The 24637-nt window shown below is 45.1% G+C and overlaps 8 protein-coding genes across 8 annotated transcripts; 2 read left to right on the top strand and 6 right to left on the bottom strand.

The window, feature by feature from the left end:
• Positions 1–650: 650 nt before the first annotated feature.
• PG994_003408 (uncharacterized protein) lies at positions 651–1022 on the bottom strand (the record flags this gene model as incomplete). Its single annotated transcript, XM_066854817.1, has 1 exon — positions 651–1022. The coding sequence occupies one exon, from the start codon at positions 1020–1022 to the stop codon at positions 651–653; it is 372 nt and encodes a 123-aa protein (XP_066719095.1).
• Positions 1023–1562: 540 nt separating this feature from the next.
• PG994_003409 (uncharacterized protein) lies at positions 1563–3016 on the bottom strand (the record flags this gene model as incomplete). The annotated part of the gene is made up of 2 exons (XM_066854818.1): positions 1563–1738; positions 1816–3016. 2 exons carry the CDS (start codon positions 3014–3016, stop codon positions 1563–1565), a joined length of 1377 nt encoding a protein of 458 aa, XP_066719096.1.
• An 877-nt stretch (positions 3017–3893) lies between these two features.
• On the bottom strand, positions 3894–5077 carry PG994_003410 (uncharacterized protein; the record flags this gene model as incomplete). The annotated part of the gene is made up of 2 exons (XM_066854819.1): positions 3894–4570; positions 4702–5077. 2 exons carry the CDS (start codon positions 5075–5077, stop codon positions 3894–3896), a joined length of 1053 nt encoding a protein of 350 aa, XP_066719097.1.
• Positions 5078–6514: 1437 nt separating this feature from the next.
• Positions 6515–7132, bottom strand: PG994_003411 (uncharacterized protein; the record flags this gene model as incomplete). The annotated part of the gene is made up of 1 exon (XM_066854820.1): positions 6515–7132. One exon carries the CDS (start codon positions 7130–7132, stop codon positions 6515–6517), a length of 618 nt encoding a protein of 205 aa, XP_066719098.1.
• A 299-nt stretch (positions 7133–7431) lies between these two features.
• On the top strand, positions 7432–8828 carry PG994_003412 (uncharacterized protein; the record flags this gene model as incomplete). Its single annotated transcript, XM_066854821.1, has 2 exons — positions 7432–7978; positions 8002–8828. The coding sequence occupies 2 exons, from the start codon at positions 7432–7434 to the stop codon at positions 8826–8828; spliced, it is 1374 nt and encodes a 457-aa protein (XP_066719099.1).
• Positions 8829–9845: 1017 nt separating this feature from the next.
• PG994_003413 (uncharacterized protein) lies at positions 9846–10500 on the bottom strand (the record flags this gene model as incomplete). The annotated part of the gene is made up of 2 exons (XM_066854822.1): positions 9846–10055; positions 10147–10500. The coding sequence occupies 2 exons, from the start codon at positions 10498–10500 to the stop codon at positions 9846–9848; spliced, it is 564 nt and encodes a 187-aa protein (XP_066719100.1).
• Positions 10501–13323: 2823 nt separating this feature from the next.
• PG994_003414 (uncharacterized protein) lies at positions 13324–14656 on the top strand (the record flags this gene model as incomplete). Its single annotated transcript, XM_066854823.1, has 6 exons — positions 13324–13413; positions 13490–13548; positions 13614–13864; positions 13940–14067; positions 14136–14522; positions 14588–14656. 6 exons carry the CDS (start codon positions 13324–13326, stop codon positions 14654–14656), a joined length of 984 nt encoding a protein of 327 aa, XP_066719101.1.
• Positions 14657–15593: 937 nt separating this feature from the next.
• PG994_003415 (uncharacterized protein) lies at positions 15594–17073 on the bottom strand (the record flags this gene model as incomplete). Its single annotated transcript, XM_066854824.1, has 3 exons — positions 15594–15967; positions 16159–16647; positions 16725–17073. 3 exons carry the CDS (start codon positions 17071–17073, stop codon positions 15594–15596), a joined length of 1212 nt encoding a protein of 403 aa, XP_066719102.1.
• Positions 17074–24637: the final 7564 nt, after the last annotated feature.

A 24637-nucleotide genomic window follows, 5' to 3' on the forward strand; every position in this document is an offset into this window, starting at 1 on the left:
GGCAGTCCAGGAGTGAGCTAAGAGTCTTACCATATCAACTCCCCTTAGCGAATGAGGCGGAGGTATACATCTAATCACAAGCCAATAGAGGCTAGGACATCGCTTGAAGCAAGAGATCTGAGTTACGGCGTCCGTCAACTTGTAGGGACGCCCTTGGGCTTGATCCAAGCAAGACACCTTTTGTAGAGACTCTGCATGATTGTCGAAGATCGTGTCCCAGAGCGAACGAACCCAGCCCATCTCTGCAACGTATGGCGGAAAGTTGGTTTCGACTGCCACCAATAACTTAATCTTTCGAATAACTCCCATCAAAGAAGGAGAAGGAGGAGAGAAATCCCCGAGTTAAGCTTGAACTTTCGACTCTCGGCGTTAGTATTTCTCTTTCGAAAAGGTAGCCATATGTCTCAGGAGGAATGCAGGTAACTCTACAGCGAGTCGCATTGAAACAAGAAGGGATTGAACACGAATCATGCTTACCAACAACTCTGAAACTCTAGGTACCAGCTTATCGTCCAGGGGATTATCAACCTCTACCAAGTCACCCTTCACCAGACGCATGGAAGAGCTGAATAGAATGATCGTCAATTTCCTAATAGGAATCCGAATTAGTATAATCAGGTGACTCTGGCAACGAGACCGAACCAAATTATTTACTCGCGCAGTGGGAATACTACATACCTCAAATGCTTCACGCTGTCGAGAGGTGCATTCAGCGCATTCGCCACATACTCAGATAGATCAGGCTGGTTCATGTTGCGAAGCTTCATGCACCGAGGTGGCGATAATTCGTTTGTGACCCGGTTGACAAGACGGAGCTGATGCAGCGTATCCTGTGGCAGGTAACCGAATATCTTCAGAACGAGCTCGTTGGGCAAGCAGAGAAATCCTGGCGATGATTGCTCAGTGCTCACGCCAAGGCGGTCACTGGTGCAATCGGCCATCATCCTGTTGAGTTCCCCGTCAGAATCGACGTTGATTTGGTCGCCATGAGACGATTCGACGATGTTGTTATTTTCAGCCATGGCTGGCTGTTGTTTTGCTGTTAACGAAAATGAACTGGGCGAATGGTAGACACATCTACTTGGACGAGTCTTAGCAGATACGAAATGTCAGTTCTGGCGGGTTACCGAAGGACTGCGTTGTAATCAGGAGTGAAGATGTGTGATGGGATAGGGCAGTTTTGGAAACTTCCCCCAAAAGAGATGATGGGGATGTTGGGGGAAATTACCACTGTTCAACCCTCAAAAAAAGAAAATTGGTTCCAGTGTGAGAAGGGTAGTGCCTTAGGCATATGGCGTCAAGAATGAGTGAAATGATTGTGATAAAAGAGTCAAACGAATGCCTACTAACCGAGTAGTAACCCCCAGACTAAGCAAGATAATTCAGTCCCAATTCATACCGATCTTCTGACTTTACTGCCAATAATTACATGTCGAAATAATCAGACCATATGCCATCCGTATTACCACCAAAATTCGACCAAGCTACATTTGACAATTTCCTATCGTTGAACATGGAGGGGACATCCCAGCTCTGTGAAGTAAAGACCACGCGCTGCCATCTCATGCGAACATTCCTCGTAGTGATTCGTAATTGGCCAAAGGGTTGTCATTCATTGACATATTCCCACTGGGGCTCGCTTTTCCGCATGACTGAAGGTCTTCAGCCGTCTTCCAATATCGGCGTACCTCGACTGGCCTGGTTGCCCAACTTGGTGGCTTTTCGAGATTGGGTACTTCTGTATCGTAACAAATAAGTAAGAAAGCTTGACAGAAGATGAACTCAGCAATGGGACGAAGACCACACACAACTTACCTGACTTCAATTCGCAGTTTTTGAAAGCCAGGAGCATCAAGGCCATATGCAATGGGCTGGACGGACTGAGGTAGCTTCTCAGCTTGAGCGCACAAACGATCTCGTCGTCCTTTGTTGTTTGCTTGCCTGACCAGAATAGGCGCAGCTCTTTGATCCGGTTTGTCCACTTAGTTTTACCTTCGGAGTCATCAAGCTCAGGATACAGTTCATAGAGCCCAGCCTCCACTAGCTGGTCCAAGGAAGCCAAGCAGGATCGATTCGAGTGGTTTAGCGTTCCTTGGGAAAGATATTCACCGTTATAGTATTCTTCGCGATCACGAAGTTCCCAGAACCTCTGGAAATCCTTACCTAGATGCATGGCGGTTTCACGATACGACCCGAGCAGCCAGGTGTCTCGCGCAAATTGCCCCGGTGGGAAGTTTCTGGGTTCGACTATGCATACGTTAATGTCAGACGCTCTCCTTTCACTTTCATATCCCTTATGGAGTTTCCAAATCGCGCATTGGATGGCGAAGAGCGGAGAGCTCGTCCAGGACATAAGGTTGTCTTTCGCCGCCGGCGTGAACGACGGGTTGTAGAGATGGTGATATGGTAGAGTTGTGACTTTCTCTTCTTCCAGAGCAAGTAGGTCGGCTCGGCTCTCTTGTGATCCAGAAGTGCTCAAAATCGAAGAAAAAATTTCCGCGTTACTATTTCCTGGGCTCTTTCTACCACAGGTTCGGAACAAGGAGGTTGGCACATTCTCGGGGTTGAAATCCAAGGGTTCAGAGCCGAGACTGACTGGTGGATAGAATAGATGGAACAGCGTCGGCCCATCAGCTGACTTATTCACGGCCTGAATCCAAAAGTCGACCCAACATCGCCTGTAAGCCTGCCTTCGCTTGGCGTCGGATGAATCTTCAGCGAAGCTCGATGACTTTGCTCGTTGGTCCATGTAGACGTCAGGGTCTAAACTGCCAGATGGACTAGTAGCTTGCTTATAGCACTCCTCGGCCACCTTCCACAAAGTGCTGTCCGAAAGGTTGGAATTGCTCAGAACCTCGCGGATGATAGTTTTGGTTTGTTCAGCGTAATGCCGCAGGAGATCCCCAGCGGCGGACTGATCCGGATCCGGAACCGTGCTCTCCTCTCCGAGCGATAGCAGACGAGCATAGCCGGCGCGTTCCGTCACGCCATTGAGCGTATTGATGGTATTTTCCATAGTGTCAATGAAGGATGCAAGCTCGTGTGACCCTTCGCGTAGTAACTTTATATCCTGATCCGTAACTAATACCCAGGTTATTGCTGGGGGGCATTCGCACTCCCAAACCGGGATTGGATCGAATCCACCTGCGAAGTAACAACCTCAAATGATAGTCTAAGTGTTTGGATAGCCCGTTGAATTTGTTCAGAAGGCGTGACGACGCGACGGAAGCGCCTCACGTGGCGTTCACGGGGAGGCTCTTGGATTGGCTGTTTGGGCTCATTCTCACTGAGGGCCAAGCCGCCGACCGAATCTACTATTTTCTCGATGTCGCTTTCCATCACAACGGAACTGCCAAGTTCCAAATTTCAAAGAAGTATGCTGTGTATCTAGAAAGGTAAACAATCATGGTCCCCCTCTGGGCCGTTTGGTGAACTACGTGAGCGGGGTTCATACCACGCAAAGCATCAGCAGAATGCTGATTGGTGACGGAACCAGCTTGGGTACCGTCTCCAAAAGGTCAATGCCCAACTCTCGCCATCCGATGTATGCGTGGTGCCCAACGCGAGTTGCACGGCAGGCCCTGATTGAAGCGAAACAACTACGAAGTTAGGTGCTAAACAGTGGATTAACCATGCCTTGCAAAATGCTACCGGACTGCACAAAATTAGTTACTGATATTTGGAGAAGGTTTCGCACTCGAGAAATAGCCCCTGACGGGCAACCTGGGCCTGGCTACTGCTCTGGGCTCCATTTTACCCCTTTTACCCCTTTTACCCCTTTTACCCCTTGCCCCACTCGTCGGCGAAACAGTGCGCGGTAACCCTCAACGAATCCGATTTCATGTTCATCCTCTCCAACCCTACACACCACCAGCCAGATATGAGAAGCAAATTTAGATGCCCATTTGTTCACTCGGATTCCACCGAGATTCCTTATCCCGCCCGTTCCAGTAGACCAGTGATAATTTATAATCTAGTGCCCTGGAGCCAAGGGCAGCACCCCCTGAGCAACCGACACACCGATCTCGCTCGATGGAATCCCCGCCACAGTCAAGCCACATCGACTCGTCCCGCAGGAGCTGCTGGATGATGTCGTCGCCCGGCAGATCGTCGAACACGATCCGGGGGTGGTGGAACACCATGCGCTCCTCCCCCGTTGTCTGGTCTCCGCGTATGCGGATGACCTGCCGCAGGTGCTCCGCGGTCTCACCTTTATCTGCCTGCATTTCTGCGAGTTCGCACTCAAGTTCAGCATCAGTATCACTACCAGCATCACCATCGCCCTCATAGTGACTGTCCTTGTCGTCGATGCGCTCGGACGGCGGATCCAACAGGTCGAGCAGCTCGCTTTGCCGTGCGGCCTGTCGAGGCCGAGGCGGCGCCGAGCCGGGCGCCGCATAGTAAGCTGCCAGGTGCAACGGGGTCCATCTAACTTTATTCGAGGAGGGGTCAAGCCAGTGGGTGGATTGCTCTGGAAGCGCTCGAAGATGGAGACTGCGACTGGGATCGGTGCCAGTCGGTGAGTCCGGAGGACGAAGCCACCATTTGGGGCATGCTAAAGTGGCCGGGGCTTTGTCTTAGAGTAGGCTGCTGCTCAGTTCCCATGTAGGTGGGGACCAAAGGCCCTCTCTCGATTCTGATATGGGAGACTGTCCGTCGTGGTCTCCTCGCGCGGTTGGAGAAAGCCGATCGAGGGCGGACCTTGTTGCACAAAAGTATTCCCCAACTGCCATGTTCGGGTATTGGACCAGTTCCAAGACTGATCGAAGCAGACGGCGCGTGACTCTAGCACAGCCCCAGGTTCACTTGCAGTGGCGGCGCCATGGGAAGACGGGTCGTAGTGACGCCGGAGAACACTGTCCGAGATGTACTTGGCAAACTTGGTATACCAAAACTGGTCGACGTCGGCGCCGGCTTCCAGAGTGCGCCGTGCCAGACGCGCGAGACCGTACGTGGCGGCGTGGTGGAGGACGGGCAGGCGGTTCTGTCGGACCACCACGACGCAGAAAACGGGACCGACAATGGCGTCGTACTGGAGCAAGCCTGGGCCCAGTTGGCCAGGGCGCCCTCGCAGCATTGCTCAGCAATGAGGATGATGAACTCGTCGGGCAAGTCGCGGAGTGAAGGCATCATCACGCGGGGTTGATGGGATTGTGCGGTGAGTAGAATGGTGCCAGAGTGTTTGCTGGCGGTGCAGGAAATCAGGGAGGGGGAGGATGGTGACACTGGCCGCCGCCACCTGTGCCTGAGGCGGCGACCATGCAATGCGAGGGGACAGCAGGCAGCCATGAAGCCCCCTCCCCACTAGTTTCTTGTGCGACCATAGAGTCACCCCGTCTCCTGATGATTCTCATGAAGGGATCCCAAGCATTGGAGCGGTCTTGTGCGTTTGACGAAAACATGAAAGTCGTGCCTTTTAAAGATGTCAGCTTGCTTGCTTCTGTACCTGAAGTACTCTTTTTCTTCGACCAATCATAGGTACTTGTGCAAAATCTGGAAGGCGTCGCCGAAGGTATTGGACGAATGGTGGAGATGGACAGTGGAAGAACTGCTCGTGACGGGAAACCTTGGAGAGGACAAACAGATCCGATCCCTAAGATATAATATTGGGTAGGAGGCTCTTCTAATATGCGCTCTCATTCTCGATTCTTTCTGTCATCCTGTGTATTAACTCAGATTGTAACATACTTGGCAAGTCATACATGATGAGTGATGTCATTCCTATCAAGCCTTTCTTTTTCTTCATTTCGATTTATATCAAGTCACCCAATCAAGAATTACAGGCTCGTCTTATTAACCCTTCGCCAGGACTTTGTTCCCCGCAACATAAAAAAATATATACCTCCTGACTGGCGGGGCACTGCCATTTGATTTATACATACGTACCTTATTGCTACACCATATGGCAATACCGCGGCAGGGGAGGCTCCAGAAATGGTCACCGGCACCATATTGCACTGGGTGGCCGTTACTTTTATCTGGACAGCGTCTCTATAAGCGTGGCACTTCGGTACCGGTCATAAAGCCTAGAGGTACTTCAACTTAGCCAGCTACACTGTCCACCGTATAAAAGTCACCGTACGGACATAGTCACCAAGGCCGGTAACTATTTCTAAGCCGGTAACCGTCACTATATACCCCCTTATTTCGCTTCATGCTCTTTTCTCTTTTAACTAGAACCCCTGCGTCGTTATCTTCGAGAGGTTCGCTGCGAGGGTAGCTACCGTCAACGAGGTGGTCAGTGTACACGGACGTTGCAGATGATGAGACAGTCGTGAAGCGAAGCTGCAAAACCCTCGGATGTACATCCGCTAACACATATTTTGCTGTCACCATGCTACCAAACCCTCAACTTCTCACATACGCTGCGAAACCTGGACTCATTGTTCACCAGAGCCTCCATTTCCTTCTGAATTTTGGATGAAAACACTTCGAACCTCGCTTCAAATGCATGCCCTATCATATCCGACAGGTCGGCGTTAGAATCTAATTATTGAAATACATGATGAAATACCTAGTAGCCTCCAGACACGTCTCCTTGGATTGGCTTAAAGGTGAATGTCATAGGTTGCTCTGTAATACCCCTCCGTCCAGCTTCCTCCAGGATTGCCACCGTCGCAGTGGCGCCGATTCGGGTGACGCCGAGAGACATGACGTGCAAAAGATCGTCGAGAGTCCGCACACCGCCGGCGGCCTTGATCTGCACCCCGGGCTTGGTGTGCTCGCGCATGAGGTGAGGCACGGTGGCCCCCTGGTACGTGTACAGGCCGTCCGGCCGCTTCACGAAGCCGTAGCCGGTCGAGGTCTTGACAAAGGCCACGCCGATGTCGGAGCAGATCTGGCATAGCCGGGCAATGTGCTCCTCTCGCAGGAAGTCGTTTTCGAAGATGACCTTGAGGACAGCGCCCTGTTTCGTCACGGCCTGGTGGACCTGCGAGATCTCCTCCCTCACATACCCCCAGTCGCCCCCCAGCGCCTTGCCGACATTGATGACCATGTCGACCTCGCGGCCGCCCGACCGTGCGGCAGCCTCGGCTTCGATGACCTTCATGTCGGTCGTGCTGTTGACGTGGGGGAATCCGATGACGGGACAGACCAGGACGTCGGTACCTTCCACCTCGGCCTTGGCCATGGGAACGAGATACGGCTTGACACAGGCCGTGGCAACTCGGTACTTCTTCGCAATGCGCAGCCCTTCGAGAACTTCCTCGTCTGTCAGGTCGGATGCAGCAGCGAGTAGTCGATCATCTTCGCAACCTGTTGCAAGGTTACGGTGATGGAGTTTGTCGAGTCGGCCGCCATTTTTGGTTCTGTTGGACAAGAGAATTAGAGTATAGAGTAGAAGCAGGATCGGGGTTTGCAACGTAGATGTCTGCTGAGTGGGAGTGATTGCGTGGTTTCTTGAGTAAGTACATATATCGCTAGGAAGCGATGCAGTTTGGCCTTGGCTATGTTGCCGTGCTCCTGGCCGTGTGTGCCATCAGCCTGGAATACATCACAGCCCCCCAGATTGCGGCACTGGTCGCATACGAAGTCGAGCCCGAAGCCTACAAACTACACATCCTGACCACCTTGAAGTTGAGGACAATGGATGTCGTGTCCCTCGGAACGCTGGAAGCGGTACAAATGTGCGTCGTGCTCGGGAGCTACTACCTCTACCACGGGCTACCAGAGCTTGCGTGGCCAATCTGCGGCTGTGGGCTGCGCATTGCCCAGGCCTTGAACCTCCACCGGAAGGTGCCACCACCATCTGTCGTCGGCCCGGGATCTCCAGGCGGGGCCGAGGAAGAATACGCCCTCTACGTCCTCTCTGCTCGGCGACGCTGTTGGTGGGCTGTCTACGAGATCGAGACCTTCTGCTCTACGATGTACGGCTTCCCGCTGAGCGTGGTCGAAGGCGACTGCGATATCGAAGACCTGGACCCCTACGACGAGTCCTCGGCCGCCACCACCCATGATGCGCCCCACGCCCCACCCAGTCTGCTCTTCTTCAAATGCGAGACTTGGATCGGCAGAACGAGCCCATCACCGACCAGGCATCCCACCTCCTGACCCTGGTCAAGAAAGTGGCGGGGCTGGAAGCGAGACTTCGCGAGTGGCAAGAATGCCTCACCCCGGTTCTACGACCTGTGAGGTTGACCGACGTGGGTGTGGACGGACTTGGCCCACGGGCGGGAGTGAGGGAACCGGATGAAAACACCGACGATAACACGAAACGGATTTTCCGGCTCCAAGCTCTGGTGCTCAAGTTTGCGTACGAAAACGCCCGTATCTTGATACACAGGCCGCTGCTCTCCTACCAGGTGTCCTTCACGAACAGGCCGACGCCCCTACACCCAGGGTCGCGTGCCGATCCGTTCGGTCACTCCATCCACGAATGCTGCGAGGCCACTTTGCAGATGTCGTTGGTGGGGTGCCCCGCCATCCGGGCCTTTGCATCGGGCACCTACGCCGTGGCTCTCATCTCCCTGCATCTGTTCACGGCCGGGGTGACGCTGTGCATCATGGCGTCTCCGGACCCGCTGAGCCCGGCGTCGCAAGAGCCCAAGCTGGGCGTCCGCCGCACCATGGACATGCAGATGGTCCTCGCGCCCGAGTTGATTGTGGCGTCACAGGGGCTCGGCATCCTGCGTCGTCTGACGGCCCTGGTCATGGCCAGGAAATGCAGCATATGCTCGGTGTCGGGCCTCCCCCCGCACCAGAACGAGAGCTTCCGCCGGGCGGTGCGGAGTTATCAGCCTCGGATGTGGCGGATCTGGGCGCGGGTGGCTACCCGTTACAAGTCCCGCCGCCGCCCCGGCCGCCGCCCAGCGACTCACCTATCCTGACTTCAGAGTCGTTGGGGGGGGGGGGGATGGCATGTAGACATTCTAGGGGCCGGGGATGACTGCTCGATGACACACGACGGGATCGGCTTCTCACACGGGATTGCAGATTTCGAATTCTACGAGAACATGTCCGTGACACAGGCCTTGCTAGATTTCGAAAAAGGTACGTCGCAATCTGTTTCTGTCTTTTAATCCCTTAGGCTTGGTGTGCCACCGCTGAAACTGGGCTGGCTGCGAAACGAGTAGCGATCAGGTACGCACCTGGCGACGTAGCGAATGGCAACACGCAAGGGCCGACGTGCGAGACCCCGCCCCTTGATTTATTTGTTGGACAAGACCAGGGATGGCTGTGGGGCTGGAACAGTAATCCTTAATGGCAAAACGGTTGGAAATCCAGTTTTAGAGGTGGTCCTCCATGCCAGGAATCTCGCGATGGCCCCACGACGTCGAAGGTTGCCAGTATGGCATCTATCTGTTTCCTCCTCCACCGGAATACCAACCAGCTTGCGCTTATCCAAACCAAACGAAAGGCTCCTGTGGCACCTGTATTAGATCATCGTAATCTTGCGGGCCGGAGTGTACGCGGATCTAGGCCAGGGCGAGCTGTGAGGCATCACTTCTGAAGTCTCAGTTAATTACTTCAATGCCCAACTTGAGTCATTACGCGATAATACAATAAACGGTGCTGCATTGAAGGATGCGTTGTTACGATGTGTATCATCAGACTAAGGGGCGACGATGGGGGAAAAAGTAGCCCTAAGGAGAAAATACCAACAATAGCGACTGAGTTCAGATCAACGGAGCTATCCATTACCTAGCATTATATACAGGGGCTGAGCTGAACTCGGCAGATGCGGCAGCGCTTTCTCGACTAATAGCAAGGGTTTATCTTCTCGTCTTCTTCGGGACAATATTCTGCATCTCAAAGATGACCATAGGCTTTTGGTCGACGACAGCGAACCATTCTGACAATGCCCCCCAAACGAATAAACCATCTCTCCCAATCTTCCAGTTGGCTTAAGCATTGGCCTGGATCAGACCACCAGCGGCACCGGAAGGACCGTCCTCGTCGTCGTCCTTGTAGTACTCTGGTCCAAATTCATCGTATACGGCCGGCAACTCCTCCCACTTCCTCCTCAGTCTCTTATCGGAATCCTGCTGCTGCTGCTGCTGGGCGGCCGTCGGGCTCGGGTTGATCACCGAATCGGTGTCGGGGTCATATTCGGCCTAGAAGAAAGAGGTATTAGGCAAACCGTATTACTAAAAATTGGAGATGACAGTAACCCTTAAGAATAATAAGTGAGAAGCTTTAACTTACAAATCCCTGGGATTTGATGGCATCTGAGGGGCCCCTGAAACGATGAGCACCTCGGATGTGACGCTCGAGGGAGTGCCAGTTGTTCTCGGCGCCCGGCTGGTAGCGACCACAAGTACAGCTCCAGATGTGGCCCTGGCTTCGCTGCTGACCTCGGAGGTAGGCTGAGTCGTGTTTGTGCATCGACGAGATGTGGCTGCTGATGTAGTGGTGTGTGTTATTCATTCTTCTATTATAAGGGAGGCCCTTGGAAGCGGCGTCGGCACTGCATAGTCCGCATGTGACTTTCCCGTCAGCGCCCACTGTGCCGGAGAAGGGGCGCTTGCCATGGTAGTTGATCCCATCGGCACATGGCATCTTCGTCTCACCCTTTGACTTCTTCTTCTTCTTGGCAGTGTTGCTTTTGATGGGGAGCCATCTTGGGGGTTTCTTTGTGTAATCAAGGGTCGCTTATGTGTTGATGCGGAAGGAGGTTGAGTGGGTTGTGATGGATTGTGAATGTGTGAATTTCGTCCAGACCTGGAAGGAAACAAGACGCAACTTGAGGAGAAAGGGTTGATTTCTTTTTTTCAGCCCCGGCCAATTTTCTTATTGTGTTCCTTCGACGATATGGTCCATGCTGTGTATGATGTCGTCGCACGAGGGGCGACAGTGAGGAGAATTGCGGGTACCTGGGAAATGTTACGATTCCTGCAGGGACTGTAGAACATTCCGGACTTATTAGGGGGGCTATACATGGCATAGTGTAGACACCCCTAGAAATACCAAGAGCATGGAGACCTGGTTCATACTGCATATAAAGCTTTCCGAACTCGAGAGACGTTTGAGAATTATGTTAAGTTAATTATTGTATCTGTCTGAAATTCTTTGCTACTATTTCTTTGAACTTGCAATCGCTTATTCTATCTATGTAGCCAAGTCGTATTTGTGTCCCACTCGTTACGACAAGAGCTGAAGAGCGGGAATATATCAAGCTTGGCCTGGAACTACTATGCCTTTCTTGATCTTATAGTTACTACGAGATTCTATCCAGGGGTTTTGTCGCATACTCTACGTAGTGCCTGAGATGGGCGTCTTCCACTATCTAAGGCTCCGAGTCTACCTCGTCCTCGTCCGTGTCCTCCCGTTATACATTTTACTGTGTTCTTCTTTCTCCTTCTCCATCCATCATGCTTGGAGACACGCTAGCGCGGAGAGAACACTCCTATCTTCTAAAATGGACAACATCAGGCCATCCGTGTGCTCGGTAGACGCCTCGCGCTTCCTAGTTTCATTCAAATCGCTAGCCAAGTGATACCGCTTTAACTCGATCTGTATGGTCCCTCTTGCTCGCAACATACCTCGGACTGAGCATCTTTAATCCGGCGATCGCAGACGTCGTCCTGTATCGTTTTCTCCCATCTTCCTTTATTCTGCTTTGCTCTAGATTCTTAGCTCACACTATCCACGAGCCAGCCCCTTTTAGACATCAAACCTGGGGGTATCATAGGAATGGCAATAATGTGGCAGTTGGTGTTGCGGTTGCCTCTGCTGCACTGCTAGGAGCCAATAGCATCAGAGACATCATCACTTGTAGAGACTGCATATCAAGCTTCATCTGAAATATGTATGTATGGATATTTTGCAACGGGAGGGACTTGAGTTTGTAATTGGGAGTAACTTGGGATGTAGAAGCCTTTTGCTTCTGCTTTGTTGACCTGGTACGGATCAAAAAATAGAGAGGAAAGAGAAGGAGGAGAAGGCAACTTTTATATTGTTCATTCCCAGCAGTCGTCGGGTAGCCGCTCTACTATCTTGTGTGATTTCTGATTCGTCGCTCAGCACTTATCCCGCGAGGCTGGACTCAGCCTCCTTTTCTAGATTTGGGTGTCCTGAGATCTAACATCGCCACCGCCAGCTGAACCCCCAATTCGCTCAGATGTCTGAAGGAGGCGACCGGGGTGAATTGGGCCCCTGGAGGCAGACATCCGGAGCCAAGAAAGCACGACTCGGAGATAGCGAAATGTCCTCCGCCTCGGTATTGGACAAGGCCACGGTGAACTTTTTCTCGACCAGGATTTGGCTGTGAATGCCCTCTTTGATGAGTCCATCCCACCGAGCCCATAGTCAACTCGGGAATAATTTTACCCCTCTACAGGTTCGCAGCGGTGCATACCCTTTTTACGGGAACGTGGGTGTTGTGCAAGTCCGTTGGATATAAGCGCCTGCTGATCCGAGAGCTGAGATGAGTCGAGCCCGGGCCTGTAGCGCCGTAAAAAGCCCCAGCCGGCAGGCCTGCTTTCGGTATCGTCCAGGGTATCGGTTACTGAAAACGGAAACCGTCTGCTCACGGGGACAAGTAAACCCACCCAATTGGACCATTATCAGTCCCAAACTAGTTTGCCGTGCCCGTGGAGTATGCCAAGTCCCCAAAGACCAATAGTGCCGTGATATGGGTCAAATGGGGAGCGTTGAAGCGGAGAACTGCTGGGGTGTGAATGATGCCGTTTGGTTCGCTATCCAAGGGGAGAAAGCTTGAAAGGCCGTCAGGCCCACTCTGCTTCTTGGAGTTCTGCTTGGCCCATTAGAAATGGAAATCTCGTTCGTCGACATCTTGTTAGCCCCGGCCTGACTGCTGACTGTAGATAATAAGGGTCTCGGTCGCATCCCACAGGGCTGTACAATATGCGTGATCCACCATATACGCGATCGCTACCACTCTTTCGGGTTTAGGATCCAATGCAAAGCTCACCAAGCGCACCGGGCTCACCCGAACTTGCTTGCTTGGGTATAGATAGTCTTCGGGCCCCTTCAACCACCAACGTATGCGAAGTCTTTCGCGACTAGTTCAATTGGCCTTATTGGACAGCACCAATGCAGTTCGTGGCTACAAATAGAGGACATGCTTGCCCACTGTAAGTTGCGGGATCTGGAATCGTGGGTCTCAAGTCGAGGATGGCTTCACCTCACGCCATTTTCCTTTTTGGATTTTGGATATCGCTCTGTCTGAGTGCAGGGCTGGACAACCGAAATTTGGGGCGCATCCCTGCCGGTAGAACGGAGGCCGTACAACCCACAGGGGGGCATCCTAGCGGGATGAGACGGTGATGTTGGATATATAAAACCTTCGTCTGCAGCGGCGGCTACTTCGTTTCCTCCTTTGATCAACACACGCTCTAAGCCATCGACCCAACAGTCAAGATGACGGGAGCTCGTGCGCTGACGCTGCTAAGTGGTACACTGTTGCTGGCCACTCAAGTCGCTTCAAAGGCTGCGATAGCCCATTACATGGTAAATCCTTTTCTTTGGGCTATCCTTTGGCCTACTTCACCATGCATCGACGGCTGACACAAGGTCTTACACACAGCTTGGCAAGGTCACAGAAGAGCATGTAAAGACGGATCTGAAAAATGCGAAAGCTGCCGGGTAAGTTCGATGGATCCCGCAGACTGCCTTATCTCCGCTATCGCTCATGTTGATTGTTTCTGCAGGTTCTACGCCTTTGCGATGAATGTTGGCTGTGTTGAGACAGACTGGGTCGATGACGTCCTTGGTTACATGTTCAACAACGCAGCGGCCGCCGGCATGGGTGTCTACTTGAATATGGTTCTTTATGCCTCGGGCGATGCATGCTGGAACGGAGCCTCGTGCTGTGACTACGCCAACGACTACACGGATATCTGGAACAAGTATAAAGGCTCAGATGGATGGTTCAAGATCAACGGCAAGAACCTTGTCAGCAGTAAGTAGCCCCCTCTTCTCGCCACTGGCTGGGAAGCTCCGAGGATGCTTCGGCTTACATAACTACCCCGAACAGCCTTCTCTGCGGCCGACTGGTCTAGAAAGGAATTCAATGCGTGGCGAGAGAATTGGGACGAGGGCAACCTCTTTTTCATGCCCGATTTTGGCAACACAACGGGATACTACGAGGGTGCGGAAGGCGGGGTGGCAAGTTGCCTAACTTACCCCCCTACTTATCGATCGAAAGCTAACCCGTTGAAAACAACAGGGAGCACTGGGGCGAGACGGTCGACGGCATCGCCAGCTGGGAGAGCTCATGGCCTGCATATGCAGGCCACGGCCGCGCTTTTCCGGGCGACGTCGGTCCCGACATGAAGCCTTTCCACGCGGCGCTCTACCACGGCGCCGAATATATGATCCCTATCAGTCCTCTGCAGTACAAGTCAGCCTACAAGACTAACCTCTACCGGCTCGGTGACATGGATCTGCCGGTTCGTATGGAAAACATCCTGGCCATGAGCCCGCGACCCAACTACGTGCAATTTCAGACCTGGAACGATGGGCCGGAGAGTCACTACATCGGTGATATCTGGCCTGAGCAAAACCACGACTACCAGCCATGGAAGTACATAAACCCGGAACGTTACGATCACAGGTTAGTACTTTTGATTTCACTCCTCTGTAACTCTGGTGGCCATTCCCAAAACACGCCCCCCTCGTAGAGGGACTCGACCATATGGACTCTGGCTTCCTTGCGGCGCTTTCGGATGCCCATGTCGGTTGTGCCAGGTAGAGACTTGCCCGCATTCTCCGAGCGAAGGACGTCGACGAAGTGCTCCACGAGAGGCCGGTGGGTTGGGTAAAGAAACCGATAGCGCGTCTGTAGACAACCCAAAGTTGGCGGCGGCTGTGAAATCAGGATCGGTGAATCGTCTCCAGATGCCCTGACAGGAGTTGCAGCCTGAGACCGATTCCGGAAGGGTTGCCATTGTACAAGTGTACAAGTAAGGGAAGATGCTGGTGAGCGGGATGGGCAAAGCAATATGGATTATAGCAGAGGTTAGGCTCACTTCGCGAGAGTGGTGATTAAGGCCAGTAAGTAGAATTATTTCAAGTGGTTTCCTGGAATATATTGGAATAATGGCTGCATCAGACCACTTACCTAGTCAGCCACAGGCTGCTGCCTCACGGACCCAGCCAAGGCCCACTGGCTCCTATATAAAGTTGGACCGGATGTTCTAGGGGTGACGGGATACTATAAGCCACGAAGGCAGCTGGATTTGCAGGTTTGCTTTGCGTCGCGGGATGGTCTGAATGTTGTTTCCCGCATTCGATTCAGTCGTGGCCCTTTTTCATGCTTTTTAGCTTCTGCAAACAAACACCATATGGCATATGGATGACCATTAATTACGAGATTCCGCCTCTCATTAAAACTGTTATCGTTGTTGTCTGCAATGATGAAACCGGACTAAGGAGCTACGCTGATGAATGGTTTGGGATTGTTGCAATAGCTATGTAAGAACACCTTGAATGGCTGCTCAGGCAGTGATACGGACAGACTTGAGCTCTCCGAGTTTTCCTCTTCTCAACCTTGTTGAGACACTCTCCATAGACACAGCGTCTATTTGGCCTGCGCGGACTTACCGCCTTGTAAGCCGGTCCCATCCTAGCGGCCAAGAAGAGGGCACCCTCATGCAGCGTTCAAGGTGTCGCCATTTTCAACGATCTCCCTACCAGGGCATCTCAAAATCCGGGTCAACTACATCCCATTCGACGCCGAGGCCCCACCTAATCTGATTTGGCGCCACATCTGCCTCATCCCCAAAGGGATTCCGCCCGTCGTTGCAGAGGAAGTCCGACAATTCCTCCTCGACACTAACCACCCGGTCCACCACGGTCTGCTGCTTGAATCCGTTTCCGACGGTGATCGCCACCCTGGGCCTCTCTCCGGCGGGTCGTCCACGCCAGTCCAGCTTGTGGCGCATGTCACAAAGCAGACTCCGGTAGCTGCCAGCATCACCCATGCACGTAATGAAACGTAGGTTGCTCAACTCCGCAGACCGTAAAGAGGGCGGCATGTCGGCAAGTAAGTTCATCAGGTCGTCTTGCCACAGGTAGAAACCGGTCAACACGAGGTGTTTAAGCTTCGGTCACGCCTCGACGGGCAGAGATCGCGCTGGAGGCAGATCTCGTCCAATGGAGAATTGTGAAAATGTGAAACATCATGGTCCATGTTGGGGGTTAAGTCTGTAGTCAAGTGTACATATTCCAGATCCTTTCCTTCGCTCAAATTACGCCGCAAGCGCCCGTCGCTGCAGGGGGGTTTCTGCTGATACTGTTCTTGAGCGGCGAGAAGGGATAGGCCGATGCGACGAAATCCGGGCTTGCGGAGGAGGGCGACGAGATCCTGATACGCCTCGTATGCTGGGTCGTTGAACATGGTGGGGTTCATGCCTGTACAGAGTCCATGCACGTCTACGACCAGCTCGACAACGCCGTTTTCCTGCTCGACCAGAGCGCGCAAGACGGTAGAGATCCCGCACCATTGCCTCCTCACGTACTCGACTCCCCACGGAGGTGGTATTGGAGGGGATGAACCCTGGTGCCGCTGGGTTGGCCAGCCACGCGGAATCGGATAGGTAAAGCCATTTGGGAAACCACGGATCATGGGCGTCTCGTATAGAGGCTCATGTAGGAGCCCGTGAGCGGCAGGTGTGATTCTTCTCCTGCAGATTTTAAGATCTTCGTAGTAAGCATAGGATACCGTGAGGGGCAGTTGCGACTCTGATCTAAGGTTGGATTCGTTCTTGCCCTGGCGTCTTAGGAACCCTTCAAGGCTTTCCTCGCAACCCCGTACGAACCAACCAGGAGGCGAAATGTCATCGTCAGGGCTCGTGACTCGGTAAAGGTGGCGTCGTCCACCCAGATGTGCTCTATCCTCTGAACGTTCATTGCCGGGAAGACTGCATCGTCCCAGATGATTTCAGTTACCCCATTCCGCAAGGCTTCATGGTCTGCGATAGCGCGGAAAACGTTGATGTTTCTTGGATTGGCAGATAAGAAAACACGGGTGAGTTGCAGCGGCGTCTTGTGCTGAAAATAGGTGCTGACCAAGCGCAGATTCTGCCTGTCAGAAGTGGCCAAGTAAGACAGGATATGGGCGTGGACCTCCACGGGGAGATGTGCCAGTGGCGCATCGTCGCACGACATGGTTTCCGCGGACCTTGCTGAACAGCGCGCGCAGATGGAGGTTGGTTGAGGAAATGAGAGAGGTGCCGAAACCCAGACCCCGCTTGAACGTCCCTCGAGAATGCAGTCAGGTGAGAGTGATGTTCTTGTGCACGCAAGGGGTAGTTGCCCGGTAAGACTGTATCAGGTGCATTGAGTTGCAACAAAACGTGGGCGGTATGTTTGCTTCACCCAATATGTGATGAAAAAACGTGTAAGGGACTACACCCACTTGATTTAGGCTCGGTGACTGAAAATCAACCACCTAGCTACGCTGTAAAGTTGGTGTGCCCGGAAAATCTTGGGTTTTGTTTTGGTAACCACAACATCTGAGGAGGAGGCTATTACGTATGTCACCCTATAACCGACACCCTATTAAAATAGAACGCGGAAATTGACCATTAACTTTAAATGGCTACTATTCCTTTAATTTTAAACTATAATATAATCGTTTTCGATTATAAATATAATAGATATCTTAGAATCTAAGTCTTTAATTTTAACTTAGTTTAGCTACTCTCTTATATATTATATATTTTTAATTAATGCGAATTTTAAATTCGAGTTAATTTATACCCTTCGCTTTTTTCGAGGCTTTATAAGCTTTAATTTCTCTTTTAAAGACTATATTTATAATTTCGTATTAATTAATAAATAATCCTTTTTATAATATCTTTTTTAATTTTTTTTAAATAACTAGCGTTATATAATAAGGTTATTTTAACTTAATTAATAAAAGTATTAAACTTAACGCTTTAAATTAACACATTTTTTTAATATTAATTATAATATATTATTAGTTAAAGGAGTTTAAATAAGTGTGAAAGCTTTATTTTAATTAACTAAGACCTGTATTATTTTTTTTAGTCACTTTTAATTAGTGTTTTCGAATAAAAGAGGGCTAGTGAGTGGCTTAATAATATATACGAGCTAAGAACTATTACCACGCTAATTACCCTTAATATTTTAAACTAATAAAGTCTTTTTACGAGCTTTAATATAATATATAAAGAAGTTTTATTTATTAATAGAGGATAAATCCGTTAATAAAGTTAAGAAACCGATCTTCTTTTAATACTAAGCTTTTATAAAAGTAAAGACTTTAATATTGAGGGGTTAAAGAATATATAATAAATAAAGGGGTAAAAATAATAAATAAATGTTATTCTAGTAGTAAAGGGATATAAAATCGTTGGTTATATAACTGCTATACTTATCTAGAATAAATAAACGAGTATCCTTCGAATCGTTCGAGGCGGTTTCTAAGATAAAGATATTTTCGAGCTATTTAATGGCGATCTCGTTATTCGTCCAGCCTTTATTACTCGTATTAAACTTTTATCCTTAAAATTTATCGAGTTTTTAGGGAACTATTACTCTTAGACCGATTTATTTTTATAAATTATTAAAAGAGGGATACCCTTATTAAATACCGATATATATTTTAATATAATTATTTAATACTTTAAATTAAGCTGTTTTTATTAAATAAAACGTAATTTGAACTATTTATTATAAAGCTATTACTTTTTTAACCTTTTAAAATACTATGCTTATTTATATTATACTTATTTTTAAGTTTAATAGCTTAAATTTAAAATATATGTTAGAACAGCTAGAACTAAAGCTGTCTATATTACTCTAAAAGGGGTGCTACGTGCCTACGCGTACGAACCCTTTTTTTATTTTATAAAGAGGGGTATACGATGCCCCTCGTAGCTAGTATTAAAGATAAATATAAATAATAGAATATAACGATTAAACCTTGATTAAAACCGGAAATTTATATATACATATAAGAGCTTATTTAATACTAATTAGTGGTTACCCGTAACGATTATAGATTAATAAAAGTAAAGAGACGGTTTTACGCCCTTACCGATATAAAGGCGACCGTGTTAAGGAGCCCCGAGAATTTCCGCCCGTTAGAAATTCGGAGGAAGAGCCGAACTGAATTAACCGTACGAGGAGGAACCTCTTTTCCCGAGTATATATTATAAAGAGGAGACTAGGTTTCGAATTATACGCGAGATTAGTTAAGCTATATATAATTAAATATTTAAATAACTTTATTATATAATTTATAAAATAATAATCTTTATTAAATAAAGTTAATCGCGGTCGGCGAATCGAGATTAAGCCTAAACGTATCGAACTTAGATAGACCGACGACCTTAGACCTCGAACCGTTTACGTATAAAGAAATATTTTAAAATATCGGAATTTTTTTAATAGTTTAAAAAAGAAACGTTAACCTCGCTTTTTAAGAATTTAAACTTTTAAAAATATTCTTTAAAAAAACTATACCCGAACTACTTATAACGTACTTTATATAATACTTTTTAAAATACTAAGCCAGCTGACGGTGCTACGGTCACCTCATATAACGGCGACCCCTAAATTTAAATAACCCTTAATAGTACCACACATAAATTAGTATATAAACTAGTTAGCTTTTAATTTATAATTAATTAAATAATATTATCGTCTTTCTTTTCTTTTCCTCTTTTCGATAGGCCGTAAACTTAACGAGTTAGTATTATAACGCGCGATTTAAAATGTTATAAATAGCTCGTTAATAAAATAAGCCGCCGAAAAGCATAATATCCCTAAAATAACTTTGAAAGCTCGGATTTATAGCTAAAAAATTATAAAATAACGGAATAAGTCCTTCTAAACCTTAATAATAGCGGAAAAGTTTCAGATCGTGATTTAGTACCTTATATAGTATAATTTAAGCTATTTACCGGCGTACGTTATTTTTTAAATATTTACTTAAAAGATTTTTTAAATTAACGGGATTAATATAATACTCGGTAAACACTAGGTTAAAAGATTTATTACTCGCTATTTATTTATTAGTACTACTTTTTTTAAAAGGATAAATTTCTTAAAACTTAACGTAATTTCCGTAAAAAAAATTATCGAGTTTTTCGAACGGCTTAATAATCCTATTCTAAAATCGATCCCTCCGGAGTTTCGGTTTAATGTCGATAAGATCGGTAACCAGCTCGGCTATAAAACGAATATAATAATTATTAAACTTATTAAAATAAAAAAAAATATTAATTATAAACTCCCTTAACCGAAAATAGGCTTCTACGGTCGAATATAATAACGCTTTAAGCCGAGCCTTGCCTCCTCTTATCATATTTAAAGGTTAATAAATCCAATAGTAATAATTTCCAGAAAAAAAGGACTCGCTAACGGATACCATAAAGAATTAAGTCTTTACAGCATCCCTTAAAAGCTAGACTAATAAGGAATTAGCCTTAATATAATTAAATAAAGTCTTTATCCCTTATATAAAGCCTAAAAACGAAAACTAATAATAACTTATTATCTTAAATAGTTATACTAACCATATAAACGAGGACTTTATTATAATATACTTAAAATATAAAATATAACTTCTCTTCCTTCCGGCACACTCGTTATACCTATTATAACCCTTAAATCTTAATCCCTTTAATATATTAAAAAATACTTACCACTAAAAAATAACCCTATACTATATAAAACTTAATAATATAAATATAAATAAAAAAGATTTCTTTTAATATTACGAATTAATTAAAAAGTTTACTATTTAACCATATATAATAACTAACGGCTAAGCCATAACTAATATATTCCCTTATAATATTAATAAGCCCCTTAATAACTAAAACTAAAAAATAAAAAACTAAACAAAAACAAAACTATCTAAACCTCCCCCCAACGTTTCTAATAAACAATTCTCCTCTATAACATTACTAATACTTATAACCAGCCGCTAAATTAAAAAGTTAGCGGATACGCTTAATAATAATAATACTATTTTCAATAACACGACGCGCCGGGTTTTATTCCAAAAACTCTAAAAAAGTCTAAATACTTTGAACGGCCAAATCGGCCAACTAGAGTACGAGAAATTAGTTCTAAAAAGTAATCTAAAAAAAGAAAGAAGTAAAAAAAAAAAAGTAATACCTAACCTTAACTAGAAGTTTACGCGTATACGAGATACTATAATAATTAAAAGGGAAATAAATAGCGTTATACCGGAACCCCAGGCTATTACTTCCTCCATCGTTAACGCCGAAAGCCGTTATAATTAAGTCTAACTCTAAATCTAAAATTAAAAGTGTTATAAAAGCGTTTCGGGATTAAAACGGTATTTTTAAGATTTTATATTAATTTTTAATTAAATTATTCATATTATTATTATATAATATTATTATTAGTTTTTAAGGTCGCCGTTATATAAGGTGACCGTAGTATCGTTAGTTAGCTTATATATTAAAAATAAAAAGAACTTTCTTTTAAAAAATATTTAATATAAAATTTAAAGAATAAATTAAATACTATTTCGATTAAGTTAACCGTATATTTTAAAAAGAGCTCTATTATTACCTCGAAAAAAACGGAATTAATATACCGATAAGCGGATCTTTTAAAAGCAAGCTCGTAAAATTAATACTACCGGCCGCTCTTATATACTAATAGGACCGACCGGTAGAACCGACTTCGAAAACCCGAAAAAAAGATGTTCTATACTCTTCCTTAAAATAGATAGTCGAATAACCGCCGCCTAAGCGAGAGACACCCGGTTTTTATACGGAGTAATCGTTCGCGATACTACGGGACATTTTAGGCTCGACGTTTAACCCTAAATTTCTAAGTATTTAAACGTCGTAAGATATCGTCCTTTTTTTTTTTTTAACTCTAGTACCGCTGGACCAGACCGTATAATTATTTAGTCTAGTGTACGTTACGAAATATAATATCTTTTTAAGCCGAGCTATTTATAATAGTAAAATTAATTAAAATAAGGTCGTTACTTTTTTAAAGGTGTAAAGGAAGGAAAAGAATTATACCGGTAAGCTATACGACATTTTTTATAATAAAGTACGGATATTTATCGAAATATATTAACGGTTAGATATATTAAAAACTTAATATTATATAGTTTTTTTAAATATATTTTTCGGCCGTGCGGAAGTATTTTATTTTAATTATATTAAACTTAAAAAGAAATAAAACGAGATATATTATTTAATAAATTTATATTTTAATATAATAATAAATTACGTATAATATTTTACGAATTAAATAATAACTTTTTTTATATAAATAAAAAGTAAAAACGCCGAAAAATAACTTATCGAAGTTTTAGAAATCTTGCTAAATAAACTTTAATTCGTATAACGAGCCCTCGGAAAGGGATTTAAAGGAGAGATCGCTTTTTATACCTCCGTCATAAAAGCTTGTCGAGAAGTTCCGGAACTTTTACCAACCTTTATTTATTAAAAACTAATATATAAAGCGTTATTTTTAAACCTTCGCGTATTATTAAATATAATAATAAATTAAAAGATTTCGGAACAATATTTAACGGAAGAATTATATTAAAACCCGGTTAAAAATACGTACTTAATTAATAAACGGTTTATAAATAATTATATAAAAGGAAACTAACTAGCTTATAATAACAGATTACTATATAATAGTTAATTACTAGGATAGGAAAAGATTTAACGACCCGCTAATACTTTTCGATTAAAATTACCGTATAAAAACCGGAAGTTTAAACGAAAAACCTATCGAATTTATTATAAATAAAGCTATTAATTAATAAATTACTTAATTAAAAAATAGTTTTAAATAAAGAATTAATATTTTTAAGCGTGCGATAATATTAAATAAGGCCTTTTTTTTAAAATAAGTACGAAACGTTTATTTAAGATTAAAAAAAGAATAAAAAAAAAATTAGAAAATAATAAAAGGAAGTACGAATACCTCGATTTAAAAAATATATAATAAAATATTATTTATTTAATAAATACCGCGTTTTATTACTGGTTTATTAACGAGGATATTTATTTAAAAATTATTATATAAACCGATTAATTTAACCTTAATAACTTATATAACTAAACTTATTAAAAAGAGTTTTAAAATATCGGCGCCGCTTTATTTTTAATAATCGGAAAGTTTTAAATAAAGGTTTACGTACGAAAAAACCTAGACGTATAAATCGATTAGATTTCGAAAAGCGTTAAAATTAAGTTTAAAAGCTTAAAACCTATTTCGTTAATTAAAATAATTAATATAAGGAACTTATTAAAAATAATAAAGTATTATATCTTAAATATTATAACTTTTTTTTAATTTTTATTATATAACGCCGACCGGCTTAAAGCGTATTATAATAATATTTTTAATTTTATTATACAAAAAAACGGCGAAATACTCTTTATAATTAAGAAATAAGGACACCCGTTCTTTAATACCGGCCGTATAAAAACGACGTTATATTTTATTAAAAAATAGTTTCGATACCTCTACTAACGTTTTAAACACTTTTATATAAAAAAGCTCTAAACTCTTTTAAAGAACGCCGGCTATAATAACGTCGACCCTGTTATTTTTAACGAGATCTAAAAGTTCTGCTCTTAATATTAAGTATACGATCCGGCATTATAAAGATTTAAATTCTCGTTATAAAATAAATACGATTTTAATTACGAAATTATTATAAATATTATTTATATTAATAAATAGAACGTATTTTACGTAATTAATTCGAGTATATCCTTTTAAACGGTTATATTCCTATATTCGCTTAGTATACGAAATACTTAAAATACTTTCTATAAATACTAAATATACGTATATTAAGGACCCCTTAATTATATTTCGCACGATCCGGGTATAAACTTTTAAAAAGAATTTTAAAATTACGTATAAATAATAAGAATTACTTATAAATAAATATTTATCGAAGCTTATTAAATAATAAATAAAATCGAATAAGTATACGTTTTATTACGTAAAGCTTTCGATATTTTATAAAAAAATCTTAGTTATTATATAAATACCGAGATAATATTTTAAATAATAATTAAAGCTTTAAATAATACAGCTAACCCTGATAACCTAGTTCTTACTTTGCTCGTATTCGGAATATATCTTCGTATGGACGGGAACTTACCACCGTTACTAAAGATCTAAATACGAAAAGAAACCGTACGGAAAATAATAGAAATGCTTCAAAAAATACGTATAAATATCGATATCTACCGAGTTCTAAATACCCGGAATAAACTAGCTGTCCATAATATTTTAATACTCCCGCTCCGGAATAAAGTTTTAATCTAGCGGGGAAAAAAAGGATAAACCGGACTATATAAAATAACAGCTATTAAAAACCGTACAATCCGGGTAAACACCTTAAACGGCTTAAAAGCTTTTCGAATAACTTAAATCAAGCCGTATTACCGGGAAGAGGCCGAAAAACCGCGTAACGAGCCGGATATATAACCAGATCCGGAATAGCCGGCAGATACCCTAAATACCGAACCGATAGCCGAGGAAATTACGGTAGCTCTTATACGACGTAGCCGAAAACGACCTAAAAAATATTTACTCCGGAACGCTCGAGCTATTATATCCCTTACCTAAAAAGAATAAAAAAATTACGACCTAATAATTAAGCTCCGATAGGACGGGGTTATTACCTCGTTTAAATACCCGTTCTAAAAGTCTAACGTAAAGGAGATTAATA

This window comes from Apiospora phragmitis (assembly GCF_038363925.1).
Source record: "Apiospora phragmitis strain CBS 135458 chromosome Unknown utg000004l:1.0-3135199.0:1.0-3139288.0, whole genome shotgun sequence".
Classification (NCBI taxonomy): domain Eukaryota; kingdom Fungi; phylum Ascomycota; class Sordariomycetes; order Amphisphaeriales; family Apiosporaceae; genus Apiospora; species Apiospora phragmitis.